This window comes from Haliaeetus albicilla, chromosome W, assembly GCF_947461875.1.
Source record: "Haliaeetus albicilla chromosome W, bHalAlb1.1, whole genome shotgun sequence".
Classification (NCBI taxonomy): Eukaryota; Metazoa; Chordata; class Aves; order Accipitriformes; family Accipitridae; genus Haliaeetus; species Haliaeetus albicilla.
Genome location: NC_091515.1, coordinates 18612942 through 18627387, shown reverse-complemented (window position 1 = coordinate 18627387; position 14446 = coordinate 18612942). Strand labels below are relative to the sequence as shown.

Genomic DNA, 14446 nt, shown 5'->3' with positions numbered 1-14446 from the left:
AATAAATATATTGTTATATAAAAAATTGGCTTTGTCAGTATATAACATTGTTATAAACGCTCGTGACAAATTGGAGGAGCCAATTTGTATTGAATAAAAAAAATCGAATTTATTAGCAAGCGATAAGAGAGCAAAACAGCGCTGGGCGGCCGGGGAGGCAATGCTCCGCCACAGGCCCGCAACTTTATGTTACCGTTACATTCTTTATATACATTTCATGTACCCCTTTCTTGTAAGTCTCCGCCTTGTCCTGCTTCTTCTTTCTTCACTTGTGCAGGTCTGTTACTATGCAGATTCGGTAAATTTTCTCAAGGATGAGTATCCTTTGATGTAGAATGTCTTTTGATGTGGAGAAATACAGTCTTGGTTAATTGCAGCTGTTGTCCTTCCTCTCCTTATCTAGTAAGTTATAGCCATTGCCCTCTTCCCGTGACCTTTACGCATCACTTAAGCAAGTTTTTGTTAATTACACAAGGCATATGTTAACTCTCAATATGTCTCTTCCCCCTTCTCGATTTCATGAACAAAGTTAACCCGTTCATTACAACATTACCAATAAAATCCGACAGAAGGTGCCCAAAGTATGGAAATGATATCACTGCCTCATACAGATACCAGCTTAACCTCATGACCAGTGATGTAATCATTTCACAAGTCGACATTGCCCAGTACAGCAAAATGATAATCCCAATCCCTCTCCCAGAGATGAGATACGCAACTACAGGCAATACATAGAGCATATAAGAACTTACAAAACGCCACCATGTAAACAAATTAATCAACATTGTGACTAACATCTATTTATCTAGTATAAGAAATGCGTATGACAAATTTGTTTCAACACGCTCTGGCCAGATCTGTCGTTATCTCAACCCTCGTGCCCCACGTTGGGCGCCAAAAAGGACTGTCGTGGTTTCAGCCCAGCTGGTAACAAAGGACCACGCAGCCGCTTGCTCACTCCTCCCGCCCCCCTCCAGTGGGATAGGGAGGAGACGGAGGAGAGAAAAGGAAAAAAAAAAACTGGAACCTCGAGTGTTGAGATAAAGGCAGTTTACTGGGACAACACAAAAAAAAAAAAGGTTACAACAACAACGGTACTAATAAAAGAGTGTACAAAAGGAGTGATGTACAGTGCAACTGCTCACCACCCGGGACCCGATGCTCCGCCACTTCCCCCACCGAAAGTCGAGAGAGCGCCCCCCCCTTCCGGCCCGCTCCCCATTTATATACTGAGCATGATGTCACATGGTATGGAATAGGTCCTTGGCTAGTTCAGGTCAGCTGCCCCGGCTATGCCCCCCACCTCCCAGGTTCCCGTAAAAATTAACTCTATCCCAGCTGAACCCAGGACAACAAGCTACTATGAAGAAATTTAATGCTATCCAAACCAAAAATGGTACAGTACTGTATAATACCTATTCACAGCATTTGAAAAGTTTTGGAAGAGGAATAAGGTATGGAAAGAATTAAAACTTTTTGGCCACAACTTTCCTATCTATTAAGATTAATTTAACTGGTAATATCAGAAGCAGAAACCTAAATCTGGAAATCTCAGCAGACAGAGCTTTGGTGAATTCCGAGTTTTTACTTGCCATCCATTTGAAGGTTATACCAACCAGGCAGCACTAATACACTGCATCCACCTGCCCAAATCAATCTTATGGCTAGGTGGATGCAACTTGTGTGTTTATAAGAAGACAACTAAATGCCATTAATCAGCTGAGAAGGCAGCATCCTCTGAGGTTTGTGTGACAGTGTGCTTCCCCCCACCACCCCAACCTGACCTGTATTTCCCATAACCCTGCTCAAGTGATAACCACCAGTGGCAGTTGTAATGGATGCATCTGGTCATGATGGCTGCATCCTGCTCAAAGTAGATTCGGGGAGACAGATAACACAATAGACAAGGGCTAATTTGAGCAATGCACCCACCTAACCACAGTACTGGTCAATGTCTGACTCAAGCCAAATTTGGAAGAAGTTAACACCTGTAGTTGGTATGGAAATATGACTAAGTCAATTATCTTACTCCATAAATAGTGGACAGCCCAGGGCCTGTGAGAGACTGAAAGAGTTAATGTCTCAAAAATTGTGGTGGGGCAAGTTCTGCATAACAATGAACTAACCACAGGTGAGAAGTCAGTTAGCAACAGGGCATGGAGGGCATGCCAGAGGGTGCACAGTTCTGTGTTCTGATATGCTAAGCAGGGCAGCTCACCATATACGGCCAAAGGTCAAAGAACAGTCATGCATGCAGGGAGGGAGAAGTTACTCCCCAAACGACCCCCAAGACCACTAACCCATTTCCCAAAGGTTCTAGAAGCACAAACCTCACATGACAGCTAATTAGCCTAATGAGTTCAAGTGCCTGCCCGAAGGAGGGGCAAGAAGATTATGAAAGGGCACAAATTGAAGCCCCATGTGCACACACCCTCCAGAACTGGACATCTAAACTGGCTAGACCAATGCTGGACCCAGGACTGGTGAAATCTCTTTTCTCTCTCTGTCTCTCTCTCTTTTTCTGTAATCCCTACACCTCATCCCTTATTTTACATAAACTGTTGACCAAGTCTGGGACTAAGAGTGGATCTAGCCACCCCCCTAGGCTCCTCTCTGAGAAGGAGTCTAGAAAGCAAGAGGGTCCACTCTGAACCTCATGACTCAACGGAAGGGCTCTCCTTATTGTCTTCCCTGAACTGATCCCCAAATAAGCAAGGCTTGCAGTATATGTTTGGTGACATATGGTTAGCACGTGTTACACAGTTTACTGACATAGTTTCATGCCAATTCTTGTTGTGAGCAAATAAAAGTTGAGTTTTGTGAGTTAAAGGATCCCTGGTGTTGTTTCACCTTAATCCTGACCTGGGAATCAGCAAACCTGAGTCATCGTCCTGAGAAATTGGGACATGACAGGGCCCGTTGAGCTCTCCTGCACAGCAGCGGGCTGCACGCCAGGATCTCCCCTTGAGTAAGGACGCCTCTCAAGGTTACTGCTCGAGGTTGAGAGATTCCTTGCCGCAACAGATACTCGGTAAGTGAATTGGGAATAAAAGCGCTGAAACTTTGAAATCTTAGCTAAGTGATATAAAGGATTTATTGTGCATATATAATCCTTTAGACATAAACTGTTGACCAAGTCTGGATCCAGCCACACCTAAACTCCCCTCTGAGGAGTTTAGAGCACAAGGGGGTCCTTTCTGAACCTCATGACTCAACAGGAGGGTCTCCCTGACAGCTTTGTCTGACCCTATCCTCTACGCAGTAAATATCAAGTGAACCTTGCCATCAAATCTTGTTAAACCACTGTCACATTTACCATTGAACTTTAACGCACTGTCTTACATCAATAAAATATATTGTTGCTTCTCTCTTGCGAGTGAAGTGCATGACTCCATCCATGACAATATGGCATGGTCTACATGAAGAAACCAGAACAAACTTCATTTGAGGCCTTATCAGATTTCCAATAGGATTCACCTTCGTAAAGAAATGAAGTTTCTGAATGTTCAAGCACCACACTTGTTAGTTGCTTTAAGTCCCTTTTCCTGTCACTGTTCTATACTGCCATCTCTAGCATCAAACTTCTGGTTAGTAATACAAGTTAACTAGCTCCAAGTGCTGTTACACTGGTGTGTGAAAACAGCTGTGGCAGTTTAACACAGTCATGCTCATCCAATATTACTTAGTGTCGTCTCAGATGAGACAGAAAAACTCATTATGGAAACTTTTCTAATAAAACAGCAGGTTCACTTGATATCTACAATCCACTAAAACAGACATTTATGCTACCAAATGCCACAGGCATGTCACGTACATCATGAAAACAAATGCATACTGTGCCTGATATTAAATAAAGCATTGCTTTCCCAAATGTGTTTTTACCTCTCAGGATCAGTATTTACTCCAATAACTGGTTTAAATTTATCAAAGACCTTACTGGCTGCCAGCAACATTGTACCATCACCTACAGAAAAAGCAAAACAAAAGTTAGAAGTTAGTTTCACTTGACATTCTAGTATCCCAAACAGTCTCATACATACTGCAGCATTACCATTACATGCTTTTGTATCAACAAACCACCAGGTAAGCTACACAAAAATAAAATAGGACCAGAAAACTACTGACACCTTGTATTGGGTTTGCATAGCAAGGCTTTGGTAGCTGGGGGGGCTACAGGGGTGGCTTCTGTTGTCCTAAAAGCGGATTTGTTACCTGGTGTGCAATAGACCGATCTCACACACTCAGGAGAGATATTGCTTTATTCTGCACAGGGTGCCTGATGGACTTTCCACAAATCAAGCACACCAGATTCATCAGGTGTGTCTCTTTTATACAGTAACACTTGCATCTAATTTATTAAACTACTCCTACCTAGTACATATTCAAACTATCTAATGCATATGCATAGGATTACATAACCATGACACATCAGATGCCTTCTCCGCGTGCGCAGGGGTCTTGGGTGGTCTTCAGTGGTCATTTGAGGAGGTATCCCCTCCTTACTTTGACCGCTAAGTCACTCTGCATCAGGTCAGTGGTTCATTTTTCTGCCAAGAGGGACACACCATCAATCAGGAAGAATAGAAAGGATCAGAACTGGTGCTCCAGGTGAGGCACCATTAATCAGGAAGAATAGAAAAGATCAGAATGATCTTGGCTAACTAACTTAAAACAGGAATTTCTAATCTACCACAGGATTTTCTGTATCTGACATCACTGTGAGAAGCTGCTAGAAGCTTCCCCTATGTACAGTAGAGCCAATGCCAGCCAGCTCCAAGTCAGACCCACCACCGGCCAAGGCTGAGCCAATCAGCAGGAGTGGTAACACCTCTGTGATAACATATTTAAGAAGGGGAAAAAGTTGCTGCGCAAGAGAAAAACTGCAGCCGGAGAGAGGAGTGAGAACATGTGAGAGAAACAACTCTGCAGACACCAAGGTCAGTGAAGAAGGAGGGAGAGGAGGTGCTCCAGGTGCTGGAGCAGAGATTCCCCTGCAGCCTGGTGTAGGGTTCAATTATATGGAACTTAGTTACTGGGCCTGAAAGTAGCTCATGGTCGCAAGAGCATTCCAGAGGCCTTTAGAAGGCCTTGAACAGAATAAACAAGAAGACAGAAAAAGAAAGATCCCAATTAGAAAAACACAGGTGCGCATTCCACGATAAAGGGAACTTGGCACAAACAACCTCAATTCGGCAGTTTATCTTGACCAATTAGACTGAGACAAGTTTTGCGTGCTCTAGTTAATATAGCCAATTATGTCCTATGTTTATGCGCGTGTACAGAGTGAGTATAACTAACTGTATCTTATGTTTATACGCGTGGACAGTATCGATATAACCAATCACATTTTATGTTTGTGCGTGTGGACACCAAATGCTTGCATGCAGCAGCCAATCGGAGCTTCTGGGCAACTTAGAGAATTGTATAAGAATGATCAGCTAGGCTCAATAAACTGGCGACTTTGATCATCATATTGGTGTTCTATCATCCAGGCCCCGCATGGAATAACCCTAAACCCTACATCTGGCGACCCCGATGTGATCCGATGAGGAATAAGAGGCAATGCTACTGAAAAGGTGGGGGAATTGCCGCGGATTCCGGTGGGCTTGAAAAGAAAGCACCGGGCTGCTCGAGAGAGGCAGGACTGCTCGAGAGAGGCAGGTAAATCGTAAGCTTACGTTGGTAAAAAGGGCGGCAAGGGTTTCGCAGCATCTGCGAGGGAAAAGACAGCCATAAAGACATTTATGAGGCTGGTTGAAAAAACAGAGACAGATATTAAAAAGGACTTGCTCGTAAAGGAGGTGAGCGGTCGGGGGAGGAGATGAGGTCTACGCTTTCCAAAGAAGAAGCAGCGGTAGTTAACCTCCTCCAACATATACTCTCAGAGAGAGGCAAAAAATATGATTAAAGCTTGTTTAAAGCGGCTTCTACAATGGAGCAAGGACAGAAACCTTTTAATTAGTGTGGGTACAGCTTTTGAGCTTAGTACCTGGAAAGCTATCGGAACCTCCCTATGGGATGAAATTAGTGACAGGTCTAAAGAAGTTAAAGGTCTTGCAACTTTATGGAAATTGATTAAGACAACTCTGCAAGAAATGAAAGCAGATCGTAAAGCGTCTGCATCTGCTTTTGCTGCTATCTCTCTCCAACCGCAAGCAAAGGGGAAAAGCGGGGAGAAAAACATAATGCAGCGAGAGAGACTTTTTGGAGCTTCTCCGCCTGCTCCTGTGCCCTTGACTTCTGCTCCACTCCCTGGGACTGCCGATATTAATCAGCCATCTGACAGTTCCCAAGCCTCCCTAACCGTACGCTTAAAGGAAACCCTACAGAATCAGGGAGCGAGTGAAAATCTGCCTACGAGAAAACAGCCCCCAGATACCACCGTTCAACATGAACAAATTATACCTAGCATATACCCTGATTCAAATAATGCAAACGAGGATTTGGCTACTATAATTCAAGAACAAGAGAAAGCTAAAATACATGCTGAAGCTCACGCTGCAGCGCTTGCGGTAGTATTACGACCGATGGTGCAACAGGGAAAAGGAGACCGCAGCCCACACAAAGACCCCTTAGCGTGTTATCGGTGTGGTCAACCGGGGCATTTGAAACGTACATGCCCTCAACGCATAGCAATGCAGCCTCGATCTATGCCAGCACTAACTAACAGCAGTCAGTCAAACTTTCCTGGGGTCTGTAACAAGTGCGACAAGTTCGGACACAAAGCCAGCGACTGTCGATCAAGGTTTAAAAAAGACGGAACGCCGTTAACACTATATCCGGGTTTGCAAGTTGCTGAAGCCTCTGTTTGTCCACAAGAGCTGTCGCTACACAAAGACATACAAAATATACATGATGTACAAAAACTTGTCGGAGACCTACAGTGGATTCGGCCTTATTGTGGTATTACAAATACAGACTTACAGCCGCTGCTGGATTTATTGCGGGGCAGCAATAGCTTAACTTCTGCAATACAACTAAGTGCATCAGGGCGGCAAGCCTTGACAGCAATTGAGCAGAAAATCACATCATCCATGTCTGGCAGATACGTTCCTGATTTGTCCATAAATTTATATGTATATAACTCAGATAAGGAAGTTGCGGGAATTTTGGGTCAGTGGGATGAGCGACGGGAACAAAACCCATTGATAATAATAGAATGGATATTCTTGCCTGCTAGCATGTTAAAAATGGTAGTCACTAGAATTGAAGCCCTGGGAATGTGCATTCAAAAAGCAGGGGCAAGGGCGACACAAATTTCAGGGAAGCAAATGGACAAAATTATTTTGCCTATGTCGCTTGATATTGTGAATAATGCCATGATGAAAAATGACTGTCTTGCAGTAGCTCTGATGGGTTTCAAGGGGGAAATGGATAATCACTACCCCCGTCACCCATTGTTTAAAACAATGTTAACAATGGAACCATGCTCTATTTGCGGTGAAAGCCCACTGGAAGCAATTACCATTTTTACTGATGCTAGCAGCAGAACAGGTAAAGCGGGATTTGTATATCTTCAGGGTGGATCCTGGAAATCCGAAGTCCTTCCAGTTTTACAGCAATGGCAGGGACCTTGCAAGTTATTCATGTGGGGAAGAGGGTATGCTTGTGTTTCCACAGGTAACGAACAGCCCCATTGGATACCGGTGAAATGGGTCAAGCCATGGATTGAGCAACCAGATGTCACAAACAACTCAGAGGATCGAGAGCAAGAGGCAGTTGAGACTTCAGCAGGTCCCGAAGCCCTAGACAGACTGCCTAGACAAATCACGACAGAGACCAGCAGTCAATGCGGAAATTAAGAACACGTGTGAAAAACACAGAGTACGATGCCGGCCCTGGATATGTATCTTAGTGCGAGTGGGTGGAAGGGATAGAAAAAAAAAAATTTTTTTTTTTGTGTGTAATCATTGTAATAGAAATTTAACTAACCAACTAACCTATAACTAATCATATAGAGAATAAGCAGCTTAGAGTTATTATAGCAAATATATATGATTTAATGTTGATCAGCATCCGGCGAAACATTACTCATAAGAGCCAAGTGTGGAAATAGTATTAAGATACCCCCCCCCCCCAAAAAAAAAAAAGGGGGAATCTCTCTACACAAGAAAAGTTAGCTAAAGCCAAAATTAGAGGTAAGGTCATGGTCTTAGTTAAGAATCTAGAAATCTAGAAACAGGGCAATGGGAAGGTCCATTTTCATTAATAACCTGGGGGCAAGATTATGCCTGTGTTTCCACAGATGCAGGCCCACAATGGACTTCCGTTCGATTTGTACGACCATCATCATCTGGAACATCTTAGATGGTGCGGCAATATGAATACCACCTCAGCCAAAAACTAACATGTAGGTCACCTTGGCTAACATAACAGGTCAAGATTCTCTGTGCATTGCAACCGCATCACAAAGCCCATGAACCAATAGACAAGATGGCTATGACTTGTGCAGCGCACCTGGCCAGTGAGCGCATGCGTCATAGGTTGCAACTGAGGCGGATATTGGCACCTGCTGGCCATGTGTGCTGAAACCCATTCCTCTGCAAATGTATAAATACCGGAATTTTCCGAAGAGCATCGGGCTGGTGTACGGCAAGGCCATTGTTGCCTCCGTGGGGACGCCCACATAAAGCTGACACCTACCGATTGATGGGCTGAGTTTGCGGAGCAAGACGGCACAAGAATGTACAAATGGTCCATCCTTGTATGTTGCAATGTGTTTAAAAAGTAATTGATAGATCAAGTAAGGCTGTGTTAATTGAAACAAAAGAAAAATAAAATAAAAAAGGGGGAGATGTAGGGTTCAATTATATGGAACTTAGTTACTGGGCCTGAAAGTAGCTCATGGTCGCAAGAGCATTCCAGAGGCCTTTAGAAGGCCTTGAACAGAATAAACAAGAAGACAGAAAAAGAAAGATCCCAATTAGAAAAACACAGGTGCGCATTCCACGATAAAGGGAACTTGGCACAAACAACCTCAATTCGGCAGTTTATCTTGACCAATTAGACTGAGACAAGTTTTGCGTGCTCTAGTTAACATAGCCAATTATGTCCTATGTTTATGCGCGTGTACAGAGTGAGTATAACTAACTGTATCTTATGTTTATACGCGTGGACAGTATCGATATAACCAATCACATTTTATGTTTGTGCGTGTGGACACCAAATGCTTGCATGCAGCAGCCAATCGGAGCTTCTGGGCAACTTAGAGAATTGTATAAGAATGATCAGCTAGGCTCAATAAACTGGCGACTTTGATCATCATATTAGTGTTCTATCGTCCGGGCCCCGCATGGAATAACCCTAAACCCTACAGCCTGGGGTGAAGACCATGGTGAGGCAGGCTGTCCCCCTGCAGCCCATGGAGGTCCATGGTGGAGCAGATATCCACCTGCAGCTCCATGGAGGATCCCACGCCAGAGCAGGTGGATGCCCAAAGGAGGCTGTGACCCTGTGGGAAGCCCGCACTGGAGCAGGCTCCTGGCAGGACCTGCAGCCCCATGGAGAGATGAGCCCACGCTGGAGCAGGTTTGCTGGCAGGACTTGTGACCCCACAGGGGACCCATGCTGGAGGAGTCTGTTCCCGAAGGACTGCACCTGGTGGAAGGGACCCATGCTGGAGCAGTTCGTGAAGAACTGTAGCCCGTGGGAAGGACTCATGTTGGAGAAGTTCATGGAGGACTGCACCCCATGGGAGGGACCCCATGCTGGAGCAGGGGGGGGATTGTGAGGAGTCCTACCCCTAAGGAGGAAGGAGCAGCAGAGACAACATGTGATGAACTGACCACAACCCCCATTCCCCATCCCCCTGTGCTGCTTGGGGGAGGAGGTAGAGAAAATGAGAAGTGAAATTGTGCCCAGGAAGAAGGGAGGGGTGGGAGGAAGGTGATTTAAGAATTGGTTTTATTTCTCATTACCCTACTCTGATTTGATTGGCAAATTTCCCCAAGTCAAGTCTGTTTTGCCCGTGATGGTAAGTGGCAAGCGATCTCTCCCTGTCCTTATCTCGACCCATGAGCCTTTCATTATATTTTCTCTCCCCTGTCCAGCTGAGGGGAGTGATAGAGTAGCTTTGGTTGGCACCTGGCATCCAGCCAAGGTCAACCCACCACACACCTTTTAAAGCAGAGTAGCAACAACTGAATTCAAGATAACAAATATGATTGGAAAAAGTACTATTTATCTGACATGCCCAGGCAACTGAATTTGGCAGAAGCAACTTTGAGAAGAGATTTATGGAAGTTTCTGTATGTTTATGAGGTGGTAAGAGAAATTCTTTTAGAAAATAAATTTAGAAAGTATCACTAATCAAAGCCACAAGAGACAGGGAACAATACCAAGTTTTACTGTGAATCACATGAAAACAATTACTTTAGTTCCATCTCAGTTGTTCTCCTAGAAGGCACAATTTAAAGGTCTTATTTGGTCCCAAACAGGCATCAAAAAGTAGTCTCAGATAAAACTGCTGAAGTAGAAATCTTATTCTTTCCTGTCTGTTAAACAGAAGGGCAACTATAACCTGAATCAGTCTTTGCACCAAGATATAAGATCCAAAACTGTTGACTATGTACCACTTCCCAGTTGCTTGCCTCATTCATAACCATGGCAGATGTTGCCACAGCCAAACTGGCAGAGGAAATGTTCCCACCTCACTTTAATCTCCAATTTAGAGGAGTTCTTTGAAGTCTACAGGAGTATATTAGGATGTTTCAGGAATGAACACATATCCCTTTCTACCCATTCGGAGTGGTAACCAGTAGCTAAGGGCAAAGTGAACCAGTGGTCAAGTCCAACTGCCACAGATGATCAAACATTAAGTTAGAGTCTAGCAACACACTGCAGTATTTGCAGCAAGTCATAAAAGTGAAACTGTATGAACTGTTGTAATCCAATGTTAAAAAGAATCAGTCCAGTTATAGTTGCTCTGTTGGTTCATTTAAAAAGCTCTAAACAGTGGCACATGCTGCTCAGAAGTTGCATGCTTTTACCTGTACCATCCAACTAGTTACTCCAGTCACTGGAATTAAGTGTGAAAGCAAGACAGTCAGTTTGGGCAAGGGAAGGAAGAGGTAGCATGTTAGTCTCCACTCCTATACCTAAAACTGGAGAGTAGGGTTTAGGGCTATGTATAACCACATGACAGCAAGCATTTTATCCTCTTTAGTTGAAAACTATAGTAGATTCCACAGTTTATACTGTTTTACATAAGATAATACTAAACTTTTCCAAAGTGTCCGTGCACTGGCACATGCTTCTTAGTGCTACAACTTTAGATACCAGAGGGAGAGGATGGTCACCACCACTGCATTTTCTGACAATTAGATCAGCAATTTGTTTTCAAAATGTGCATACCTCCAGATGCTTCACATGCTGCAATTTTTTTAAAAATTATCTATGAAAACATACTGAAACAAATACTTCCCTTCCATAAAGTCATACCTCCTGCTGATATAACAGCATCTGCCCACCGAACTGTCTCTTCATTATATTCTCGACGTTCAACAAGACGAACTTCTATCCTCTCATTCCTATAAAGTACAGGAAAAAGCCTGAATGTGTCCTATATTGTTCCTTGTCACAACCTTCTGAAAAAGTGACACAGAATTAAGAACTAATTACAGTGGTATTTGGTTTACAAGCATTTGACCCTCACAAATCCTTTACATCTTTTTCATTTGTTTTCAAGATGATAATGCACTGCGTTAGTTAACTGAACTGAGGTAGCTCATATTACGATTGTTTCAGGAATGATTGTTCATCTGCATCACCTTGTTTTCAGTATTCCTATTTTATTAGGGCTTGTAACAGTTTTCTTTCATTGTTTTACACAATCCATGGATACTTGCACTGTTTCTTAAATTCTCAACACCCATACATTCTTACCGTAAACTGTCTATGACATGTTCCATGTTTTTTGTATGAATGCGATGCCGCTCCAGTAGACCAGCATAGTTAGATCCCTTCAAGGCAAGCTGTAAGACAGAAATTGATTTTGTAGTAGTTAATCACTACAATAAGTGCTCAAGTAATACAAATAGAAGTGTCATGGTTTAAGCCCAGCCAGCAACTAAACACCACAGGGCCACTCACTCATTCCTCCCACCCCCCTGGTGGGATGGGGAAGAGAATCGGAAGAAAAAGGTAAAACCTCATGGGTTGAGATAAGGACAGTTTAATAGGACAGCACAAGGAGAGAAGAAATAATAACAACAATACTACTAATAAAAGAATATACAAAGCAAGTGATGCACAATACAAGTGCTCACCACCCGGAACCTGATGCTCAGCCCATTCCTGAGCCACGATCCCCTCCTCCCCCTGGCCAGCTCCCCCAGTTATATACTGGGCATGACATCATATGGTATTGAATATGCCCTTAGCTAGTTCAGGTCAGCTGTCCTGGCTGTGCCCCCTCATAGCTTCTTGTGAAAATTAACACTATCCCAGCCAAACCCAGGACAAGAAGCTATTAAAAAAAAAAAAAGCAGCACGTATTTTATCTCAGTAGCCAAACATGCTTTTGTAAGCATTCCATTAGTTACATCTATATATACATGCCAGTCAGCTTACATTCACTAGTTTATTAAACTGGTTACATGGCCACAGCAGCCAAGAGTCACAGACCTTTTAAGGGCTCTACACAAATATGCAAACAAATATGCTATGATGACTTCTATGCCACTTCAGACACTTTGCTTTCCCTGAATTTGCTAAATAATTTGAACTCTAAGTAAATCTACATAAAATAGTTATATTAACTACACTCCTCTGTCATGTGCTAAAAGCACCCAGACAGTTACCTATTACCTGAAGAGTTATATAACATTGTACTATAGAGAAAGAGGACAACAGAAAAAGCAACAGGAACAATAATTAAGAAAACAGGCATCTTTGAAATATGTAGAATATTAACCTTCAGATTGTATTTGAGCTAAAATGGAAGACTGCCAAGTGGTGACAAAGGTGACATTTCCCCTGCATCAAAAAAAGCTTAAGGACAACCCACCTACTGCCTTTGATATTGGCCCCCGGATTACAGACCAGATTTTTCAAATTTGTGTCAATAACAAGACAAACAGTATTTAGCAGTTGCATTCTAGCATCATTCTTCCTGGAAGCCAGAGAAATTAAATTCTTAATTTTGACACACTATTTAGACCATGGAAACATTTCACAGTTCACACAGATAGACTCAAGTAAGCAGGCAGGTAAGGCTTCTGGCTGAAGATTAGGTTTTTTTGGTTTGTTTGGGGGTTTTTTTTGCAACAGATTTCTGTGCAAGTAATTCAGTCACCATCTGTATGCATTCATTCTTCACCTCACTTAGTCTGCCCATTTGGGGCTGGTACTGCCAAATATGTGTTTGTATGGAGATTAAGCAAGTAGAAGAAAGGGTAAAAATGTTAAGCAAATAGAGTTAATAAATACATTCATAACAAAAGAGATCCTGCTTTGAGCAGTAGACTAGACTAGATGACGTCCTGAGGTTCCTTCTAGCCTGAATTATTCTATGATTATACTGTCATTGCTTCCTTTTCCCCAATCAGTTAAAACCAATTTACCAGCACAGAAACAAAACTTCTCCTGGAGTTTGTGTAGAGAAATTCATCTGTGCCAGAAGCTTTGAACAGGCACTTCCAGCAATTTATTCATGTGCCTTTACTCAAAGTTGCACACCCTTCTAAGAGTAAGTACATTGTGCCAGACGACCACATCTAATCTTATTTCCATAGAGACTCCCACACCGCAGAACTCCACAGCAAAGACGACTGGCAGGATATGACAATTCCAGTTAATTGCAATCCAATACCCAACAAATGCAATCTTTCTTCATCTGACACCTGTCAGTGTCAAGAAATCCAACCATGAGCTAAGTGCAAAGACAGACTCAGTACTGAAGAAATTATAGAAAAGAATGGAATTGGGCATTCTGGAACTGCATTGCTGTCCTGCTCAGCATGTTTAGAATCGGTGATTAACTTGCAGGAACAAAATCTATAGCTGGTCTTCCAGCTGGGATCAGGAAACCATCTCCAACAGAAGGGGCTCCTAGAATTTGCCTGGGTGTCACCAACAGCACTACAGGCAGACAGTAGTAGTTGCCAGCTGTGCTTAGTCACACACACATATAAGCATGTGGGTGATCAGAAAACATCCAAAGCTTTCAGGTCATTTCTATGAAGCTTGTTAGTACCAGTTTACCAGGGTAAAGGGTGTTAAGTCCTATTAATAGCCTCACACACTTTAACCCCTTGTTTCTACTCCCCAGCTACAATGCTTGTGCACTCCCGTACACCTCTTGCTCCTTGAGAGCCCATGGTGTTGTACTGGGAACTTGAACACTGCTGCTGTGGGGAGGGAAAGGGTAAGCAAGGCTATGGCCAGTTATAGTACTGCCCATTGCTGGGTCTGTTGTCAGCCTCATATGATCCATTTAGAGCAGAAA

The 14446-nt window shown here is 43.2% G+C and overlaps 1 protein-coding gene across 2 annotated transcripts in view; it reads right to left on the bottom strand.

The window, feature by feature from the left end:
- The window catches only part of LOC138683297 (NAD kinase 2, mitochondrial-like), a 57763-nt gene that overhangs the window by 21903 nt on the left and 21414 nt on the right, over nucleotides 1–14446 (bottom strand). For both annotated transcript variants that reach the window (XM_069774916.1, XM_069774917.1), the window contains exons 2-4: nucleotides 11884–11972; nucleotides 11440–11528; nucleotides 3883–3964 (exon numbers count right to left, since the gene is read on the bottom strand). In XM_069774916.1, coding sequence (XP_069631017.1) covers nucleotides 3883–3964; nucleotides 11440–11528; nucleotides 11884–11972 — 260 coding nt within the window. The remainder of the gene's footprint in view (nucleotides 1–3882; nucleotides 3965–11439; nucleotides 11529–11883; nucleotides 11973–14446) is intronic.